Genomic DNA, 21067 nt, shown 5'->3' with positions numbered 1-21067 from the left:
TTTCTTTTTTGAATTTGTATGTACTTTTTGCGTACATTGTATTATTTAAATAATTAGATTGTTAAATAAACCAAATAATTTGTTTAAACATTTTTTTTTTCAGTTGTTAATTTGTTTTAGGAATATTTGAGGTAATTTTTATTGTAAAAAATAAATATTTATGATTCATTTATACTTCTTCACTAAACTTCGTAAATATTTCATTTATAATAGATTTTATAGTTAGCCAATAGTTTCAAAGCCGACCAATTTAGAGGACCACATTTTTGAACCTTTGTGAACTATTCTATTAAAATGCAATATTTTTCGATGTTTTCACATTAAAACTTTAAAGTATGTTCTTTCAGATGACCCTCATAAGGTCACTTAATTGTTATAAACAAAGCTGCTATCAATTTATAGAAAAAGGCACTAACTTCGTCCCAAAGTGTACTAGGTCAACTTTTTTTTCTTTTAAATTTGTAAAAAAATTCAGGCTGTCAAATAAGAAAACTCAGTTTTTTGCAGTCAATGGTTAAAAAGATATTCTAATTGTTTATAAGCAAAAAATCGATATGTTTTTGCCAAATTATTTTGTATCATTTAAAATTTTATTTTAATAATTATTGTATAATTAATATAACTATATAATTTTCTGACTTAAATTGTTGCAAAAAAATTTAATTTCGGATAAACAAATTAAATAACTTTTAAACTATTTGACCTATCGACTTGAAATTTTGATCAAATTTTAAGGACCATAAGACCCAACGTTGTATGTAATATAAAGGTTATGTTTATTAAAAAAAAAAAAGTTAATAACATTTATAAAAAAACCAAAATTTTTTTACTTATTTTGCAACTTTCTAAGCAACAAATAAGGATAGGAACATTTAGAAAACGCCATTTTGAAGGTTTTTATATGAATTATAAGTTTCTTATTCTTAAATTCGTTTTAAGTGTTTTACTTTTTGCTGATAGACGAAAAAAGCAAGAGTTACCATTTTTTGACCTTAATTTGTTAATAATTAATTAATTCCAAAAAATCGACTGCAGGAAACATATAGATTTTTGTTACAGAAGTCCATACTACTCAAAACAACTGTCGTTTGCCTGGCCGGTTCAGTGTCACAAACAGGGTTCTTTTTTGCTTATTTCCCTGGTCTACATCATCGATGATGACATTGCCGTTAGATAATCTCGACCTTTTTAAGTTTCCTGCGCCTATTCGGTTCTTGATATTACCAGTTTAAAGCACTGGTCTTCTCAGACGTTACGTTACCTCTTCTGTCTACCTGAGCTTTATTCTACTTCGTTTTCCATTTGTTTTATATGTAGTCGCATTCTTTCAGCTGCCGCTGTTAGGTTTGATATAACTTGTGTGGTTCTTGTCATATCTCTTGTAACGTGATGTCCACGTGCCTCTAAATATATAATAAACTAAAAACCGACATTTTGAACCTCTGTAACTCCGAAACAAATTATTTCTGAGTCTTAAGACAATAAGAACTGAAACCACTTTTACATAAGAAAAGTTCCGGGGTCCTTTGACTCTAGTGTTTTCAATACGGCTTTGAATCTTTTGAATTTGCTCTGCATGACGAGTTCTACATGTTCCCAAGTACTTGTACCTCTTTACTCTTTCTATTTAAATATTGTCGATATGTAATGTTTTGTTATCTCGTGGATGTTTTGTGATAACCATGAATTTTGTCTTCCTTAAGTTTATTTTGATGCCATAATTGTGACAGTTATCGGGCAGTCGTTGTAATATATCTGCCAAGACCTGTATAGTTAAAGTAAATATGGCTGTGTCATCTGCATACCTCAGGTTGTTAATAATTTTTCAAGAGTGTTTTTGAGGTGACCGGAATATCTGCTGTCGGCTGTGTTTCTGCTGAGATTTCATCACTTCTTGGGAGGTTTTTCAGTTTTTTATGGCCATTTCCATTATATATCTACTTTGGGGAGCTCCATAAATTCCTAGTTTTCTGCCTCCCGTTCAGTATGATTAGCACGTTCACTTTTCAAAAATTCTTGAAAGTATTCCATATAGATAGACAGATTTAGAGAGGTGGCCTTTTAGCCTATTTCGCTGTGACATTTTCAGATCTATTATGATCCTCTAGTCCTAGATAACATTCTCTAGCCTGACCCTTTTTAAAAAGGCTAATAGCTTCGAGACTGTACCTTCCACGTAGCTATTTTCCGGTGTATTTCCTTCTTCTAATGCCAAGAACCGCACATTTTCGAGACTGTCACACTGACATAGAATATGATCTGTTGTTTCTTCTTTGAGGTGGCACAATCTGCACAGGTCATCATCTGATAATCCCATCAGCTTCAAGTGCCTATTCAGCTTACAGTGCCCTGTTAGAAGACCTACTATGGCTTTAACTGTTTCCCTGTCTTTGCTTATTAGGTCTGCCGTAAATTTTGGCGAAGGTTCTGTGATAAACTGTTTCGCCTATCTCTGTCCTGGTAAATTCCTCCACCATTCCAGGGATTTGTGAGCTACCCACTTTATTGTTACTGTCTTTGCAATGCCGCAGAAGAGTTCCAGTCCAATGAATGACATTGATGAGCCTTGTTTGGTCATTTCATCTGCTTTTTCATTGCCCTTATGACCCGCGCGCCCTGGTACCCAAGCTACCGTAACCTTGCTACGGTCTCCTAGTTTATTTAGGGCACACACACAATCCCATACTAGCAACTGAACGGAACGTTCTTTTCTGCCTTTCTATTTCTTCCACGTATGATGGATTGCCGTTATTTCCACCTGGAAAACTCTCACATCCTTAGATAGACGTACCGGAAAATATATCCCTTGATTTGTCCCTACTATACCTGTTCCCACACACTCCGATGTTTTTTGAGCCATCCATACCAGGTAGCAGCAGCTTGTATAGGTACACCTTCATTCTAGTCTTCCCTATCTGGTATTTTAATTTTGACCTTATTGTTAAAGTTATATCTCGTAGCTATTGCATCGATAGGTTGCCCCCTCACAATATCGGCTTTTAGTTCCTCGATTAGCTTTCTGTTGGCAGCACCATGCAACTGGCTTATATGTCGCTGACTCTGGATTAATCTGTGTTGTTTTTATGGCCTACGTAATACACAAGCATGCTAGCCTTTGTGTATTACCTAGCAGCCTTATTGCTCCCACTTGCTGCGTCGTTGTCCACCACGTCACCGAGCCATAGGATATCATTGGTCGAATAACCCTTATGTAAAACCATAGAGTCATTTTGGGGTTAAGTCCCTAATTCTTACCGCACATTCTTCTACATCTGCCTAGGGACATAGTAGCTTTCTGTTTGGTTTTCAGAATGTGAGTATTCCATGTAAGCCTATGATCAAAATACAACCCCAAGGTATTTAGTTTCTTTGGAAAATGAAATCTCTGTTCCTCTCAGCACCGGTGGTTTTATAGTGCTGTTTTTTTTTATAAAGTTGACGATTTGTGTTTTCTGAGCATTACTATCAGTCTCTCTTATTTACACCAGTCGTCAACTATATTAAGGGCTGCTTGCATTCTCTCAGACACCACCTGGGCAAACCTGGCCCTGACAACGATTGCTATATCGTCAGCATATCCGATTGCTATATCCTAGACAGTAAAAGCCTTCTGTGAACAGATTTCTGAGATCATCTACCAAAGTTGCCCAAAGTAGAGGGGACAGAACTTCTCCTTGTGGACAGCCTCCACCTACTGTCCTATTCTCCAGGGATGCCCTTATCCATCTGCATATAACCGCAGGTACTCCTCGTCTACTCATAGCTAGTATCAAAGAGCTGATAGTAACATTAGTAAATGCCCCCTTCTATATCTAAAAAATCGGCATTGCTATCTCTTTGTCTTCCATTGACTTTGAGATAAGCCTATTTAGATCATCCAACGCAGAGTCCGTAGATTTGTTAGATTGGTATGCATATTGACAATATATTCTATATATCTAATCAGGATATCCTCTTTGCTTTTAATAAAAATTGTGTTCTTGATAGAAAGTTCGTGTTTCTCATTGGCTCATATGGCATTCGAACCGTTTTAATGTGTCATTATCTAATTTTCGTTTCTTTTTTCTATATATTCGTTTCTCCTGTTTCCTAAAATTTCTATACTTATCTATTGTTCCAATATTTTTTCGTTATTGCATGATCTTATTTTCTGGCATTTTATTCTGCTAATGTCTTCTGTTGTCATCTATTATATCAATACACGTATATCAATCATCTTTAAATCTGTGGGGAACTAATACATACACTTTTATTTTAGTGGGACTTGTTGGCAAGTTTCGACCATTTGGCATCGCCAGTCAACCTCAGAGTTTGGAATTACCGAACACTGAACGAAGTGTACCTGTTTTTCAAGCTGTTGAACATAGATTTCCCATCACCAATGGCTCCCTGTATACGAGTATCGACGGAAGATTACCAGTTATCCATAATTACAGAAGGAACAAGGACACCAGAAGATGTAAATTAAGATAAATGTTCTATTTAATAATTAAAAACTTATTATTAGTTAAGTGTTCTGTTACATTGAAATATTTACTGTTTTTGTGAAGTAAATTATCACCATCCAACTGCTTTGTAGAAGTCAGCTCAGTTATCTTCATCTTCTTTGTAGAAGTCAGCTCAGTTATCTTCATCTTCTTCGTGGGTGTTTAGTTGTGTTATTTATAGCCCAAGCTGTGAGTAAAAAAAGGTCGATTTCATGCATTAATGAATGAATTTTTGAACCTTACTCTGTGGCTCTCTTTTAACTAAGCTAATAAGGTCTTTATGTTCATGTGCGTTTTCGAAAAAATCGACAATCTGTTCAAACTTTAATTTTAGTGTTACTTCTTTAAATCGAGTTTTTGCTAGTTGTAATAATGTTTTGACCTCATTACAGGTTTTTGGTCTCTTTGTTTTAGTCTCTTCCTTCTTCGGCGGGACAAAAGGTTGATGCAATACTTCCTCAGCGGAGGGTGCAACTATCAAAAGTTCCGTTTAACACTTACAGTATCAGTTTCTAGTAAAGCTTGGGTGTTTTCTATTTTTTTTGTTGTTTTTTGACTCTGTTATTTTAGGAGCTGTTGACATGTTTTTTTATAGCTATGAGTATTTTTGTGTTGGTATTATTATTATTATTATGTGATTCTGGTAGGCTTTGCGATATGGAGATATTTGATGGTGAACTATTTGAAAAGGTAGAAGAAGTACTGGATTCTTGAGCAGTTGGGGTTTCTGTTGTAACGAATTTTTAAGTTATTTCATTATTTTCTCTTTCAGATATATTGACCTTCTTAGATTGATATAGTAGTTTAAGATTTTTTGTATCGGATGATTCGGTAGTAAAAGTTTCATCTTTATCTCCTGTGATATTGCATTTAGAACAATTTAGACCATCTACGGAGAGATAGATTCTGTAAGGGGTATTGTCGTGAGATATGAGAATTGAAGTTGGGATAGGAATATGAATTATTGTGGCAACAAATACTTGACGCCTAAAAGTTAATATGTGAATTTATTCGGATTCAGGAATGCCAACTTTCAAGAAAGCTATTTTGGAAACTGTAATAAGCTCAAATTTTTCAGCTCTTCTTCGATTATAGTGTTTGGAATACTGGGGCACACATTTGATATCACTAGTCGATTAGCAGGAATAACTAATATTTTAATCTCTCTATTGTTTCCTTGTATTGAAAAGGATTTGTGATTCTGCAGTAAATTTTCTACGGTTGCAGTGTTACTGCAGGTAAAGGTAAATTCATACTCTGTTGCTAGATATTCTGGACGAGAAGGTGATATTTTTTGGTTGTACTAAAATTCCTATTGTTGTTATAATATTCGTGTACTTTTATATCTGGTACTGATGATAGAACAATTGCTTATTCTTTAGATGGTAAATTAAAATTGCTTATGGCATATTGCTTATGGCGTAGGTTAATGTTAAGAGATACAATATCTGAGATGAGGTTGATGCTGATAATTGTTTGGTGACTGCTGTGTTAGTTTCTAATTGGCTATCCATTTTTTATTTTTATTTTCTTCATTTGCAAGTTTTCGAGTAATAGCCGATAGTTATTTTTGACAATTAGTTTGACTAATCCGCTTTTTTAAACATGTTTTTAATAGTTGGAATAAACCAACAAAAAAACAAGTTGACAGTTTTCTCAATAAAATATTTTGACAGTCCGATAAGCTTTAATTTAAGTGTTTTGAGCGAGCATATGAACATATGAATAAATGAACATATTTCTTACAAAATGCTTGTATAATAATTTTTATTACATCAAATTAAAGCCCTGTAAATTTTCAACAAAATGAAATTGTATAAAATTAGATCGGTCCATTTTCAGATTTTCGTAGTTGTTTCGTAGTTGTAAGTTCATTCTGAATCAGCTATAGTGTTGTTGATTCTACTTCACTCTTTTGACTAATCTTTTTTTCTGTTATTATTTCGTTATAGTTAGTACTTTTCACCGAATGCATCTACCAAGAAAAAACTCCTTCTCAATGGTTTTGTTACACAAGCAAGGAGACATAACAGATCTAAAAAACTACCGTCCTATCAGTTTGCTTTCGCACATATATAAACTTTTTACAAAAATTATCGAGAAAAGACTAAACGGTAAGTTAGACTTCTATCAGACTAGAGAACAAGGTAGATTTAGATCGAGATACACCACTAACGACCACTTACTAGTGATAAAGAACCTGATAGAGAAGTCTGCAGAATACAACAAACCATTGGAATTGATATTCGTGGACTACGAGAAAGCATTAGATACCATAAGCCAGCAGAAAATGTTACAAGCATTGACAGAATCATAGATAGATAGACCATCGCTACAATAACACAATCTAATATATATACCAAAATGCCACAGCAACCCTAATACTATGTGAACAAGAAACAACTAAATTTTGTATACAGTGGGGAGTACGGCAAGGAGACACCGTCTCTCCAAAGCTATTCACGATGCTTTTAGGACATACTTGTAAGAAGGAGCAATGCCATTATGATATCACGATATTATAATGGTATTACAGCAGTTTAAAAAAGAAATATGGACACAGAAATACCTCCCCAATGATTGGAATATTCGAATACTTTGCACCATACACAAAAAAAAGATATCTTTCAATGCTTTAACCACAGAGGAATTGAGCTTCTAAATGCAGCGTATAAAATATTTCCACAGTACTATGTCACCGTATGGCACCATATGCAGAACGGATAGTAGGAAAACACCAGGCTGGTTTCAGAGGTGGTAAATTGACAATTCATCAGATTGCAACCCTGAAACAAATATTAGAAAAAACACTGGAATATAGCATAGATACTTATCACATATTTATAGACTACAAAGCAGCCTATGACTCTGTGAATAGAAGGGAAATTTTCAAAGCAATGAAAGACCTAGGAACCCCAAATCAGTTGGTAAATTTAACAAAACTAACTCTTGAAAAAGTTTAATATAGAGTACAAATTTAGGGGGAACTGTCTGAACCTTTTAAAATAAATAACTGGCTGCGCCAGTGAGATCTGGCGTATACTATTTAATCTGGCTCTAGAAAAAGTAATACGTATGTTACAATTCACAACCATTGGTTCAATATATAATAAATTAGTGCAAATCCTTGCCTACGCTGATGATATCAATATTGTTGGGAGAACGAAAAACGCTGTAAGAGAGGAGTATGTAGCATTAGAAGAATCAGATACAAAAATGGGTTTAATAGTAAACACCAACATAACGAAGTATATGAAAATAAGCACTTATTATAGAAAACGACGTCATCGAAGCAGTGAACGAATTTGTATACCTGGGAGCGCTCCTTAACACTGAAAATAATACTACCTCAGAGATAAATCGCAGAGTTTGCACGACCAGCAGATGCTATTTTGGGCTAAATCTCCTCCTTAAATCCACAACTATATCGAGAAATACAAAAATAAAACTCTAAAAAATAATACGCCCAGTCCTAACATATGGTTCAGAGACCTGGACTCAAACAAAAAGTAATGAAAACATATTGGGATGTTTCGAAAGAAAAGTATTAAGGCGAATCTATGGAGCAGTCAATGACAATGGAGTGTGGAGAAGACGATACAACTTCGAACTTTATGGAATATACCAGGAACCAGATATCGTAAAACATATTAAGATAGGATGTCTGAGGTGGATAGGGCATATAATGCGGATGGAACAAAATAACCCAGCTAGAAAAACGCTCCTTGATACTCATTGGTTAGAGAAGAAGAGGAAAAACCAGAACAAGGTTCCTTAATAACATCAATGAAGACATGAGAAATATGGGAATACGTACTTGGCGGAGGAAGTCGGTAGATAGGGACTACTGGAGACAAATTCTTGAGGAGGCTAGGACCCACACAGGGTTGTAAAGCCAGAATGATGATTATGATGTAAGAAGGCAGATTTGAACGAGCATGGTATCAACATACACGGAGAGAAGCTCAGTCCCTCAAGAATCGCAGATGACATCATCCTTATAGCCGATCATATGGATGATGCAATAATAATGTGGGAAAAATTATATCACGGAGGTCGGACTCGTGACGGTTAATATGAAGAAGACGCAAATAATTATCAATCTTGTGCTAAATCTAAATATTGCTGTTAATGGAAAGAATATTGTGCAGACTTCATTGTGTAAGTACTTATGACATGAAATTCGGCTAGGCAGAGATAACCAGACATGTGAGCTTACACGTCGCATATGATTAGTCTGGGCAGCGTTTGGTAAATTTAACTATGTATTTAAATTGGACCTACCCATATGCCTCAAAAGGAAATTCTTTGACCAATGTGTGTTGCTTGTACTTGCTTATGGAGCGGAAACATTAACACTCACAAAAAAGGTAGTGAATAAGATTCGCATGAGTCAGAGGGCTATGGAGCGCGAGATGTTGGTTGTCTCTCTGAGAGACCGAAAACCCAACGAAGAATTAAGTTATAGAACAAAAACAACATACGCTATTGAAAAAATCGCATCTCTAAATTGGGCAGGACACGTCGCCAGGCTATCAGACAGCTGATGAACAAAACGTATTGTCGAGTATGGACCAAGAAAAGAAGCACTACGGAGCAGGGGACGCCCACCAACCAGATGGACTGACGACCTGAAGCAGTAACTGGATACAGAGACAGAAAGAAAGAGCTGAGGGAGCTCTATGTAGAGTAGTGGACACATACAGGTTGATGATGATAATGATGATTGTTATTACTAGCATTGTTTTTAACAATATCGCTGGATTTTCTATCATCATTTGCTTTCTGCATTTGCTTGTTTTCTCTTATATTATTTTTTGCTGGGGGATTTGATGGGTTTCTTTTATTCTGCCTTTGGTTTCTTACTTTTTGGATCTTTTAGCTACATAGCAGCTTGTGTAATTAGCAGGGTGCTTTTTATCACAACGTACACACTTAAGAGCTTCTTCTTTTTGCTTATTGCATTCCTTAGTCAAGTGTTTGCCAATACACTTCACGCATCTTGGTTCTTTCGAGCAGTATTTCTATTTATGCTTATATGACTGACACCTTTTAGATTGTGGAACTAGTTTTGAACTTTTTCATGGATATAATTCAACTCAAAAAATCAGTGGTTCCATAAATTTGATTAACATCTTTATCTTTTCTAAACGATCAAATAAAGATATCCAACGGCTACTTGCTGCACAACTTTAATTTATTGACATCATTGAATCCTTTGTATCCTCTTCTTCTAGGATAGCTTGAGACTGACAAGTTCGATGGAGTTTTTTAGCTACAACTTATATGTCTTTTACTTGTTCGTTCTCGTGTTCTGTGTGGTATGAAATGTTTTTTTAATTAAATAATCTATCAAGTTTCTATAATTTACAATATCTCGTACTTTAATTTATTTATCTTCATTATTCATTATCTTTGCCATGAAGTTAATTTTATTTATTTTTAGGTTATTATTAAGTTGTTGAAAATTTTTAAGATCCCCTATTATTACTAGTATATTTAAATGAAATTACATTTTAGGTGCAAAACTTGAAAAACATCAAGCCAACGTAGCCTTCCATACATCTCTACTAAGCCACCGTCACGATCTAATCGATCATCCACAAAAATTTCCATCGTGCAGCAACTGTGAAGCGGATCTTTGTCCTAGTCATTCCAATTTGCACCATCTTAGCACTAGCTACATCAACAAACAGCTTAATCAATTGAGCCAATTCAAACCTGCTCAGCTGAATCAGTCGCCGTTCAAGCAAACTCAGTTTTCTCAGAGCAATCAATTGAATTCAATTCAGAATAGTCCTCCATTTGGACAGAATCATTTAAATCTATTGCAGCTAAATTTAATGAGTCAGAAACCACAATTAGAGAGGATTAGTCATAGCCACGACTCTTTACATACTGTTCAAGAGGTTGAAAATACACAAACGTTCTTTGGAGACGCTGAAATGAAGATAAATCTGGGATCCAGCAGTCAGGCAGTCAAGAGTTCTAGAAATTTAATTCGTTTGCATAAAATGAGACTGAGTAGGAGTGAAGATAGCTTGAACGATTTACAAATTAAGGAAATTGGTGAGTGCTCAACAATTACTACAAGAGAAACAGTCTTAATTTATGTTGATATATTTTTACATTTAGAAAATATCTCCAAAATTCAAATTATTACACAATTTTTCTATTCTAGATAATATGTTTCAACTTAATTCGCCACAAGCCCAAAGATTGGAACCAAATCAACGATCCCCATCCATTCTTCAAAAATCAGTAACCTCTCAAATACAGGTCGAAGATATTCCCAGAACTGATATCTACAGCTCCGACGACGAATACGTTACTGATATAAACGATAACTTTGACTCCATGAGTTCAAAGAGTTGTTATTCAATCACCACAGAAGCTAACTGCGACTTCGATTTTTTTCAAAGCAATCATCAGAAACCAAGTAAGGACTTGACGGTGAAAGAAGACGACGAAAAGGAGTATTTTATCATAAATAATGTTAACAACAGACCTGTTATTACTTCGTATAAACCGGGTTCTGAAAAGGATAGTCCTAAAAGTGATTTGAAGAATTTTAGAATAACGAGATCAAATTCAAAAAGGTAAAGTGATAATATTAATCTGATAAATTAAATAATTGAGCTTTCAGTCTGATTCAGCTTAGTATTATTTTCTTTTTAAAATAAATAAATAGTTTACTGTTATAAGAAAGCTTTGTTTATTAGTTATTAGCTGAAGGGTGAATTGTCAGGTTTAACATTGTAGCTACCAATTCCACCCACTAAATTGACCAGTAGATATTGGGTTTATATAAACAGACAAGATCAGAGCTAAGAAAACTAATGAAAAGGAATAAGAAGGAGTACCAGGAATAAATAATCAGAGATATAGAAGAAAATCGAAAGAGCAAGCAAGTAAGATAGGTCTCTAAAGGCGTTTCAGAGATCAAGGCAGTGTACCAAGCAAGAACAGCGGAAACAGAAAACCACACCGGACAGCTTATTACTGATGACAAGGGAAAAAAACCTGAAAGGAATACTTTTATCAACTGTTAAACGACCATTCTAGTAGAAAAACATCAAACATAGAAGTGCATATAGCTGAAATAGAAGATCAACACTTAATAATCAATACAAAAAAAAACTTAAAAATTCAAATAAGGCAGCAAGCATCGATGGTATACAAGCTAATTCACGGCATTTAACGAGAAGAAACAATTAGGCAAGGATCACAACATGAGTAATGCGACCAATTTGTGGCAATAATGTTAGAATACTCTGAGGATTCCAGAGCAACAATTAACACATCCAAGGAGGAAGCTAAGCTACCTGAGGGAAGGAATGCCAAACGTTTAGAACGTTTTAAACAACAAGAAAAGATTAATGCGAGTTAATAGCAAAATAAAGTTAGTAGGTATCGGCATAATTCGCAACAAAGGGAAAAAAATTTAATAAAATATGTGTATAAGATGAAAGGCAACCATATATACGTATTTTTAAATATTGGTCGTCTTTAGTACGGTGCAGCCAAGTTAGAAAAGGAGCATGTTAACTTAAGCAATGATCACTACAGGACCAATGCCACCAATTTGTGGCAATAATGTTAGAAGACTCTGAGGATTCCAGAGCAACAACTAACGCATCCACGGAGGAAGCTAAGCTACCTAAGGAAAGGAATGCCAAACGTTTAGAACGTTTCAAACAACAATAAAAGGTTAAAGCGAGTTAACAGCAAAATAAAGTTAGTAGGTTCAGATTTCTTAACATCATCTGAATACTGTTTATTCAAAACTTTGTAATTTATTGCAGAGATGGAAATCTGAAGATATAAGTCCGGAGATCAGAATTTATAAGCTACACTACTCTATCCAAAAGACACAATCAGTTATGCAATATCTTATTTTGACTGTTATAAACGCCTCTATACCGATACCTCGCGGTACCAACTGTGCAAAAAATCTCCATGGCTTACATAACAAATGCATTATTACTTCTGGATATTCTTTGTCGTTACTTATATTTGTATTTATGTCTAGTAAGTTTATTGTTCTTAATATATAAATTTGATTTACCTTTTACAGATCCTTAGAAAACTTTCAAGCATACATAGAGGTAGAAGAGAATCTAAAAAATAACAACAAATTCAGCTTCCAACGATCCAACTCGTACATGACTCTAGAAGATCGCTGTAAGATTCGCTGTAACGACAAGCAATTTAGAAATAGTTGTAAAGAATCGGACTGCTCCCAGTTTCATGTCTACCGACAAAAAGTAAAATCCGAAGAATATCTTCCGAATACGACAACTGTGTATATTCAAGACTCTTCTGGTTGTTTTGATAAGACTTGTAACGAGAAATGCAGTGAGAAGTGTGTGCATAGTATACCAGATCTTAAGAAAGTGTTTATTTCTGAATATATTTAAGTATCATTACCTGACATTGTATATAATATATTAATTATTTTTAATAAATTCTGAAGTTTTATTTCTAATATCCATACTAGGGTAACTATGTTCTGGCCTTTCTAATGGTTATTATGTTCTGTTCTAAAAGGAATACAAAGGCAGAATACTTAAGAGAGTTTTCTCTGGTCTCTTGACGTATTAACCAATGATTTAACTGGAAATATAATATAATATAAATATAATATACTGCAACAAACTTAAGTTTGGGAATATGACTCATACTTCGACGATGCGCGTGTTTACTAGTGTTACCATGGAAACGACCAGTGTACTGCTTGCCAGTGTCGTAGTTTGAGAAGTACGTATCGCAGAGAGTGTTTGACATGTTGATTTGATCGTGTTGGATATTTTATTAATTTTTTTTAGATTAGTGCTTAGTATATTGGTAGTAGTAATTAGTGTATTATTAAGTCATTTAGGGTATCTATAGTGTGTTTATTTTAGTTATTAATAATAGTTACTTAACAATATAGCTCCTAAAAAGATAGGAACAAATAAAACCATCATACTTTTGAACAGATACTCTTTAAATCATCTCGAACAAACTGCAGGTGGCAAAAGTCCAAAGACAATGCGAAAATCCGAAGACCATAGGTGTGTCCTAATGAAAAGTTATGATATTCGTTCAAAACGAATACAATATTTAAGGCAGCTAATTCAATTTTGATCTGAGGGTAGAACCATAATTTATACCAATGAAAGACATATAGGTACACATCAGCCGTACTGCACCATATCACTGAGCAGATCAAAGTGGAAAAACTTTAAAGAAACCGATTTCTAAGGTCAAAAGGCTGATTATTGTTCAGGCTGGAGAAGAGACTGGATTTGTACCTAACGCTGTGTGCGTTAATATGCGTGTGAATTTTTAAATTAGGTGCATGATTATAATTAAAAAGTCAATTGTTATAACAATAAAAGTAACGTAAGCCATAATTACTTTTAAAGTTTCATAATAAATCAAATTCTATTTTTGACAAAAATTCATAAAAAGCTTATTAACGACTGTCTACGAAACGAATAACGAGTTAAAGGTCGTTCAGCAAAAATATACAATGATTATTTTTACTTTAATGCGCCGAAAAATCCTCTAAAATAATGTTTACGATAATTTTAAACATTTTGTCCATCTGTATATATATTATATTTTGAGCTTGAACATCATGGACATCAAGGTCTTCACTTGCCTCCCTATCATCCGGAGTTAAACCCCATCCAAAAAATATGAGCTTTGATAAAAGGTAGAGTGACAACTCATAATACAACATTTAATATAAATGATGTTGAAAATATAGCAAACACTAAATTTTCAAAAGAAGTGTTATTTTCAAAAGAACATTTGTTAGACACTACGCTGGACCACTTACGCAATTTGTTGTTAATACTGGTTTATCCGAAGAAAGCTTTTCTGAGGATGAAGATTGTGATTCAAATTCAGGAATAGAGATCTTAGAATCATGCGAGGAATCATAACTAACTAACTAACTTCCTGTTTAGACAAATAAATAATATTACTTAATCAGTTAAAATAAACTACGTATTTTTTTATATTATTAAAACCTTTCCTTCGGGGTAATGTTAATAAATCGTAAGTATTGAGGAATTTGTTATTTATTAAAGTACTCCTAATATTTTACTCATTATTTTTCGAGTGCAACTGACTAAAAACTTCATAATGATTAAGAACTAAGAAAATAAAAATTAACAAATTCATTGTTAACTCAATTGGATATACTTCTTGTGAAAAATTATTTTAAATCTACCTATTTCCGCCCGCCACTGGTAGAAACAATCCGCCCACCTGCGTTAAACACTACGTCACATTCCCAAACTTAAATTTGTTGCACTCTATATGCAATTGCAACTGTCTTATATTTCGGGCTATATGCAGTTCTTAACTTACATACTTTTCCATAATTATTTGATTCCTGCATGCAAAACCACTATTTTGTTGGCTTTTTATGACACTCATCAGTAATCTTAGGCAAATATACAAAACAAGTGCACTAAGCACTAATTTACCCAAAAATATGCATTAAATATGCACTTATTTTAGAAAATATGCATTAAATATGCATTTATTTTAGAAAATATGCATACTGTCAATGGAAACATATTTCATAGTGGTACCTATGTTAATTAATGTTTATTTTAATAAAAACTTATGGTTTCTATCTGTGTACATATATTTGTAAAATGAGAAACTTTGGAATTTCCAGTTACTTTGTCATACCGTTATTTATGGTTAGATAAATATTATTTAAAATCTGCAATTCGAAGTAAATTGACGTTTATACATTTTATGCAATTTTAGTCTACAAGCTAAGTCTACTTATCAGATCATTACCTCACCACTAGTTTTAAAGATCGTGTAAGAGATTTTTAAAGCTTATAAGCTCGGGTAAATTATCCATATTTCATTAAAATTTACTCACTGAAATATATTTAAGTTGCCAAAATTTCACACAGATAGATCCGTTTGAATGGGAACAAATTGTGGATTCTTTTCACTTATTTAGACGTTCGGGAATTTAACCAAGTTGTATTATGCAGTCAAACTATTTATAATATAATAGTCTCCCGTTTTATACCGCTGTCGCGGCTTTGGGAGTATAGCAGGGTAGTCTGCTATATCTAGGGCCTACGGTATACAAGGAAGGTAACATGGCCAGTGCTACGCTTCAACCGTCTATTATTACCCCTGGTTTTACCCAAGGTACTCATTTTTATTCAGGCTGAGTCGACCTGGGGCCTATAGACATTTTTAAAATGTCTAGATGTTCTTGCCGGCGGTGGGATTCGAACCCCGGACCACCGGCTTGCGAGGCAAACATCCTACCGCTTGCGCTACGCAGGCCCAACTATTTATAAATTGTATAATTCCGATTAGTACCAAAGAGCCTTTACAAAAGATTAATCGGACAACATTTAACTTTTAAAGCTGACAGTGACAAGTATGCATAAAGAAAACACATACGTTAAGAGAAATTAGTCATAAAAGGAGAAAGAACATAGAAAAGGATATTTGACAGTTTATTTAAGAAACGACTGCAAAGAAGACGTAAAATTTTTAAAGCGCGTTGGGCGGAAGTATCTCTAATAAAATTAGGTACACGTCTTCATGAGTTAATCTTTTCGATTTTCACCCACTTCTCTCTATATTTTATGATATTCTATCACATTTTGACAGAGAAACGCCTATGGTTGCAATAATATGGTCCGTTTATCTTGTGGGGTGTATGCCATTTTTTACATTCGATCTTTCTCTTTGCGTTAATTTTCGAGGCCATCTCTTTAAAGAATGCATCTGAAATAGGTAATTATGATTTGTGTTATTTACGTCTAATCTTTTCTTAATATTTATTTGCCTTAGTATTGACTCGTTTGTGTTTCAAATCACCCAAGCAACTCTAAGTATTTGTTTCCAGCAGAACATCTCGAACACATCTAAGAGTAGTCTCACCTTTCTCCTTGAAAGTCCAGCACTGCGTCAAAGGTTTTGCTATAAGCACAGATGCGTTGTGATGTTAAATTCTCTGAATCGTTCTATAATCTGTCATAAGTTTAATATTTGTTCCCTAGTACCTAGTGTCCACCTCGGGTCAAAACCTACTGGTTCTGAAATTTTGGGTAGGAAAGAAGTTACATATTTGCTACAAGAAAAAATTAGTTTGCAATAGTGTGTGCTGTTGTAAAATTACGGAAAATAACTATATTAATACCTGGCTATATTTTTGTGTACCTTAATATTGATTAATTTTGTCCAGTCCTTAGAACAGATTCATGCCTCCCATACTCTGTAAAAGATTTGGTGTATTATATCCACTTCAATGTCATCTAGGAGTTTGTATTTTTTTATGGAAACCGTCAGAGTAAACCGGTCATACTGCAATCAGTTGGTTTATTGTACATCTTCCTTTTCTTCGTGATGCCCGCTCCAGGATTCTGAAACCCTATATTACCTAATACAGGTCTAGTGAATGCGTACCATTTGGTTTTGGAGTCATTTGGTAGTTTCCAAAAAGTATGTGCTGCCTACGATCTAATGCCTCGCAGTTATATTATCCAAAATAAGGTTGACTGTTTCAGATTCTCTGCTACAGACTCTGCAGCTTAAGTATCCATGAAGTGGTCCCATTGTATGCAGATGTCCCTTAACTGGCGCATATCCAGTAAGTAAACGTGTAATGTCTGAGCTGATTCTGCAGTACAGTCCAATATACATTTTGCCCTGTGTTTGATCGAGTATATTTTCCCAGTAAAAGTTATGTTGCCTTCGGATCCAGGCTTTTTCTGTCGCTGACGATGCTTTTTGGTACTCCCACGACTGGCTCTGGACCAAAGTATTTTGTAGCTGATGCTCTTCTGGCAAATACATCAGCTCTTCATTGCCGTGTCTCGATGATCTGGAACCCATACCAAGGTACCCTGTTATACTTCACCAACTGTTGAGTTACTCTCGATATTCCTATTATCACATTGTTACAAATCTATTATAATATGTCTAGTTTTAAACCCCACATTTTTACATGAGTGTCTGGCTACCATTAACATAGTTACCGCTCTCTTAGTTAATAATTCTATCTGCTGATTCCAAGTAAGCCTCGAGTCTAAGATTACCCCAAGATACTTTATTTCACTCACCAAATGAAGATGTGTACCATTTAGATAAGTAGTACCACCCAATCCCTCTAAATTCCTCCTTCTGATAAATATCATGTTTTTGTTAAATTTTAAGTTAAGCCCTACATTTCAAGTCCATTCTGTAACAACAGTCAGAGCCTGTTGCACTATATATTTGACTGTAGCTTTAAATTATCCGTTAGCTAAGATTACCAGGTCATCCTGTGGTGTGTGGATGCCTGTGGTTGATGAGTCTAGCTATCAGCCCATACATGACCAGATTCCACCAGAGAGGAGATAAAACAACTCGCTCCGCAGACAACCTCTGGCTTCTTGTGCTGATACTATACCCCCCAGTAATATTGCGTATATCACACGGTTCCTCCGTATGCAGTCTATCTATCTGCAGCTTTTTTCGTCTATTCCTTTTAAACATATTGTGATTGCTTCACCTCTTGGTTTTCCAGAACATACTCCACCCTCATTATGAGATGATGCAGTGCTGTTTCTATAAAAAATCGTCCTCAATAAGCATACATCCCCTAATGTATTGGACTTTCAACCAATACATTATTCCTAATTTGCCTATTGAGCAGTTTTTCTAGAACCTTTAAAACGAATGACATCAGAAGCATTGATATCAAAGACTTAGCTTTTTTCTGTCCGGTTTTGCTAGGTTTGAGTATAAAAGCCAAACAAATTAGCCTTCATGCTTTTGGTATGTACCCCAATCCTAAGGTAGCCTGCAGTATCGTACATAATTTTTTGTATAGAAGGTCATTGTAAAGGTGAAGATCTGCAAATGTATTGGATAAATCCTGTCTGGACCCGGTATTTAGATGGATCAAATGATTTTATTATCCATTTAATTTTATCCTGGTTTATCCCATGAAAATGAGGAAATTTCTGAGTAACCAAAGACTCAATCTGCAAATCCGATATTGGATGGTAAAATGTTATATCCACTCTATTCTTCTTTATGGTGTCGAAGCCTGGACTTTTAATGTTGACTTAATGAGAAAACTGGAAGCTTTTGAGATGTGGCTTTTAAGGAGAATTTTGAAGATACCATGGACCGATCATATTACGAACGAAATGGTGTTGCACAGAATGAGAAGAGACAGAGAACTTTTGACCACCATTAAAAGGCGAAAGATAGCATATTTGGGCCACATACTTAGAAATGATAAGTACGAGTTGTTGCAGCTGATTATGAAGGGTAAAATCGAAAGAAAAAGGGGTCCTGGTAGACGACAAATATCCTGGCTGAAAAACATTCGCGACTGAACCGGGTTAAAACACAGACGCTCTTAAGAAAAGCAGAAGAGAGATACGAATTTGCAATGGTTATAGCCAACCTTATAGCCAAGCCTTATAGAACTATAAAATATGGAGACGTGACATTTCTGCAGTCTGGTCTATTTTTTGCAATATCTATCCCACGATTCTCTCTTTGTCCTTCTTAGTTGCTTGTTTTGGTTCACCTGATCTTTTGGCAAAATTAAATTTTTGTCTGTCTTCTGTCCTTTGATATACAAGGTTCCTATTCTACCAGGGTACAATTACTATTTTAATGGGAATAAGCCACAATTGAAGTTTAAAATAAAATTATTGACGTTTCAATTTCCACTTCGGAAATCGTTCTCAAAATATAAACATTAATAAATTAAACCAATTTTGTTTTTTGTTATTTGGTGAAAAATTTGTCTAATAATTTAATTCTCATTTATATTGACAATTCAGACATCCATTATATATTTTAAAGTAGATGACTTTAAAATGATATTGTCAATATTACAGAGTTCCTGGGAAGACTTTATTGTAAGATAGTTGAGAAAAAACTCATAGCATGTGATTTGTTTTTAAAAAGATAACCACATACAGTTGGTCTCATTTAGCATAAATAGAGCCGCTTCTTTGATTTTTCTCTTTCTACCATCTGTTTGTTTTAGGACTATACTTAAATCAATTCATTGAGCCCTACGTTTATTTTCCCATACATGTTTACAGATTTGAGATCTATCAAATTCTCTATTTTTAATATAAGATTGATGTTCACTTATTCTAACATTTAATGGTCTTAATGTTTCACCTAAATAAATCTGATCGCATTCACAAGGTATTTTATAAATACAATTCTTTGTTCTTTCTTGTTCATTGTTAGGTTTAGTTTTAGATAAATTTTAAACTTCAATTGTGGCTTATTTCCATTAAAATAGTAAGTGCTTTAAGTTGCCACAAGAAAATAGCTTCAGAACAATACTACCAGGGTACGTTTCGGTCGTAGTTCGTGATAATCTCTTGAAATTGCTCGGTGGCCCTGTCTAGGTCCAATGTATATCTTATCGTCCCTTTAACCCTGCCTTAACAATATTCCAGGTCTGCTTGATATACCTCCTACTTTGTTTGACGAGGGTTACGATAAGTTTCCTTGATAGACTTATTGCCTGTTATTTCAAAACAGATATGTCGATGATCTGAACAAGACACAGAGTTATGGCCAGTGCTATATCAGTTACCTTTTTTCTTTGTGAAACGAAAATTAGTTCGTTTCCTACGTTTAGTACGTCTAAACCATGTTCCATAACAAACTTTAATAATGACTTACCCCTTTCAAATTAGTGTGTGTACTGTCCCAGATGGTGCGCATTCACATCACAGCTGCTGACCAATTGCACTTAATTTTTCCTACTATCTCTCATGAGCTGTTCCAACTTGGAAGAACTGTTACTGCCTTTGTGATCTTCATTTTTACTGTCGTTAAATCTCTGGAACAAAGATTCACCAACTGTTTTAATATATCGTTTGACTATAATGCAGGTCCTCGGGACTTTAGCAGGTCGGCTATATATATAGGTAAGCTCTCCATAAATGCCCGATAGACCCCTTATGTAAATACAGGGCACTTGTAATAAAACCATCGAACCTTCATATATCGGCAGTAAGTTCTGCCGAAGCTATCATACTATGCTGAAAGTTCGCCTGCAGGACTGATTGAAGCCATCGAGGCCTCTGATAATTTTAACGAATGTCTTTCCAAGTCTGTAATACGCCGTGAAATTGAATAAGTTTGTATTATTATATTCTTAATTTCGTGAAATATAATGGTCCCGGATATTATAAAAACGAAATTGAGAATATTACTACCTACGAACAAACATAAAACTTATAGAAAGAGGTCAGTTCTGTTAATTACTTTCTAAAAAAGTAATGTGTGAATCTTCCACGGAAACCGTTTACTGCATTATTTAAGAATGTTGGCACGCGACAAAGAAACTTTGCAACTTCAGGAACTGATTTATTATTAATAATTAAAAGATACTATCTACCAAATTTAAGTCGAACTTGTAATCAGTCTGTTTCAGCTACTGTCTGGAATGGCGAGAAAATCAGTAAGTAGATATATAGATTTTAGATTCCGCTCAAAATGATCAAAGCTTGTTTGGAGCTTATATATTTAGTATTTGGGGATAATAATATTTTTTTTTGCTTTTG

General features: G+C 34.5%; 1 protein-coding gene across 2 annotated transcripts in view; it reads left to right on the top strand.

Moving 5' to 3' along the window:
- Nucleotides 1-12955, top strand: part of LOC140436682 (uncharacterized) — a 167746-nt gene extending 154791 nt beyond the window's left edge. For both annotated transcript variants that reach the window (XM_072525718.1, XM_072525716.1), the window contains exons 4-7: nucleotides 4259-4459; nucleotides 10008-10556; nucleotides 10669-11086; nucleotides 12565-12955. In XM_072525718.1, coding sequence (XP_072381819.1) covers nucleotides 4259-4459; nucleotides 10008-10556; nucleotides 10669-11086; nucleotides 12565-12907 — 1511 coding nt within the window. In that variant the 3' untranslated portion in view covers nucleotides 12908-12955. The remainder of the gene's footprint in view (nucleotides 1-4258; nucleotides 4460-10007; nucleotides 10557-10668; nucleotides 11087-12564) is intronic.
- Nucleotides 12956-21067: the final 8112 nt, after the last annotated feature.

Source organism: Diabrotica undecimpunctata, chromosome 3, assembly GCF_040954645.1.
Source record: "Diabrotica undecimpunctata isolate CICGRU chromosome 3, icDiaUnde3, whole genome shotgun sequence".
Classification (NCBI taxonomy): Eukaryota; Metazoa; Arthropoda; class Insecta; order Coleoptera; family Chrysomelidae; genus Diabrotica; species Diabrotica undecimpunctata.
The sequence above is the reverse complement of the archived record's forward strand: the minus strand, read 5'-3'. Positions and strand labels throughout refer to the sequence as shown.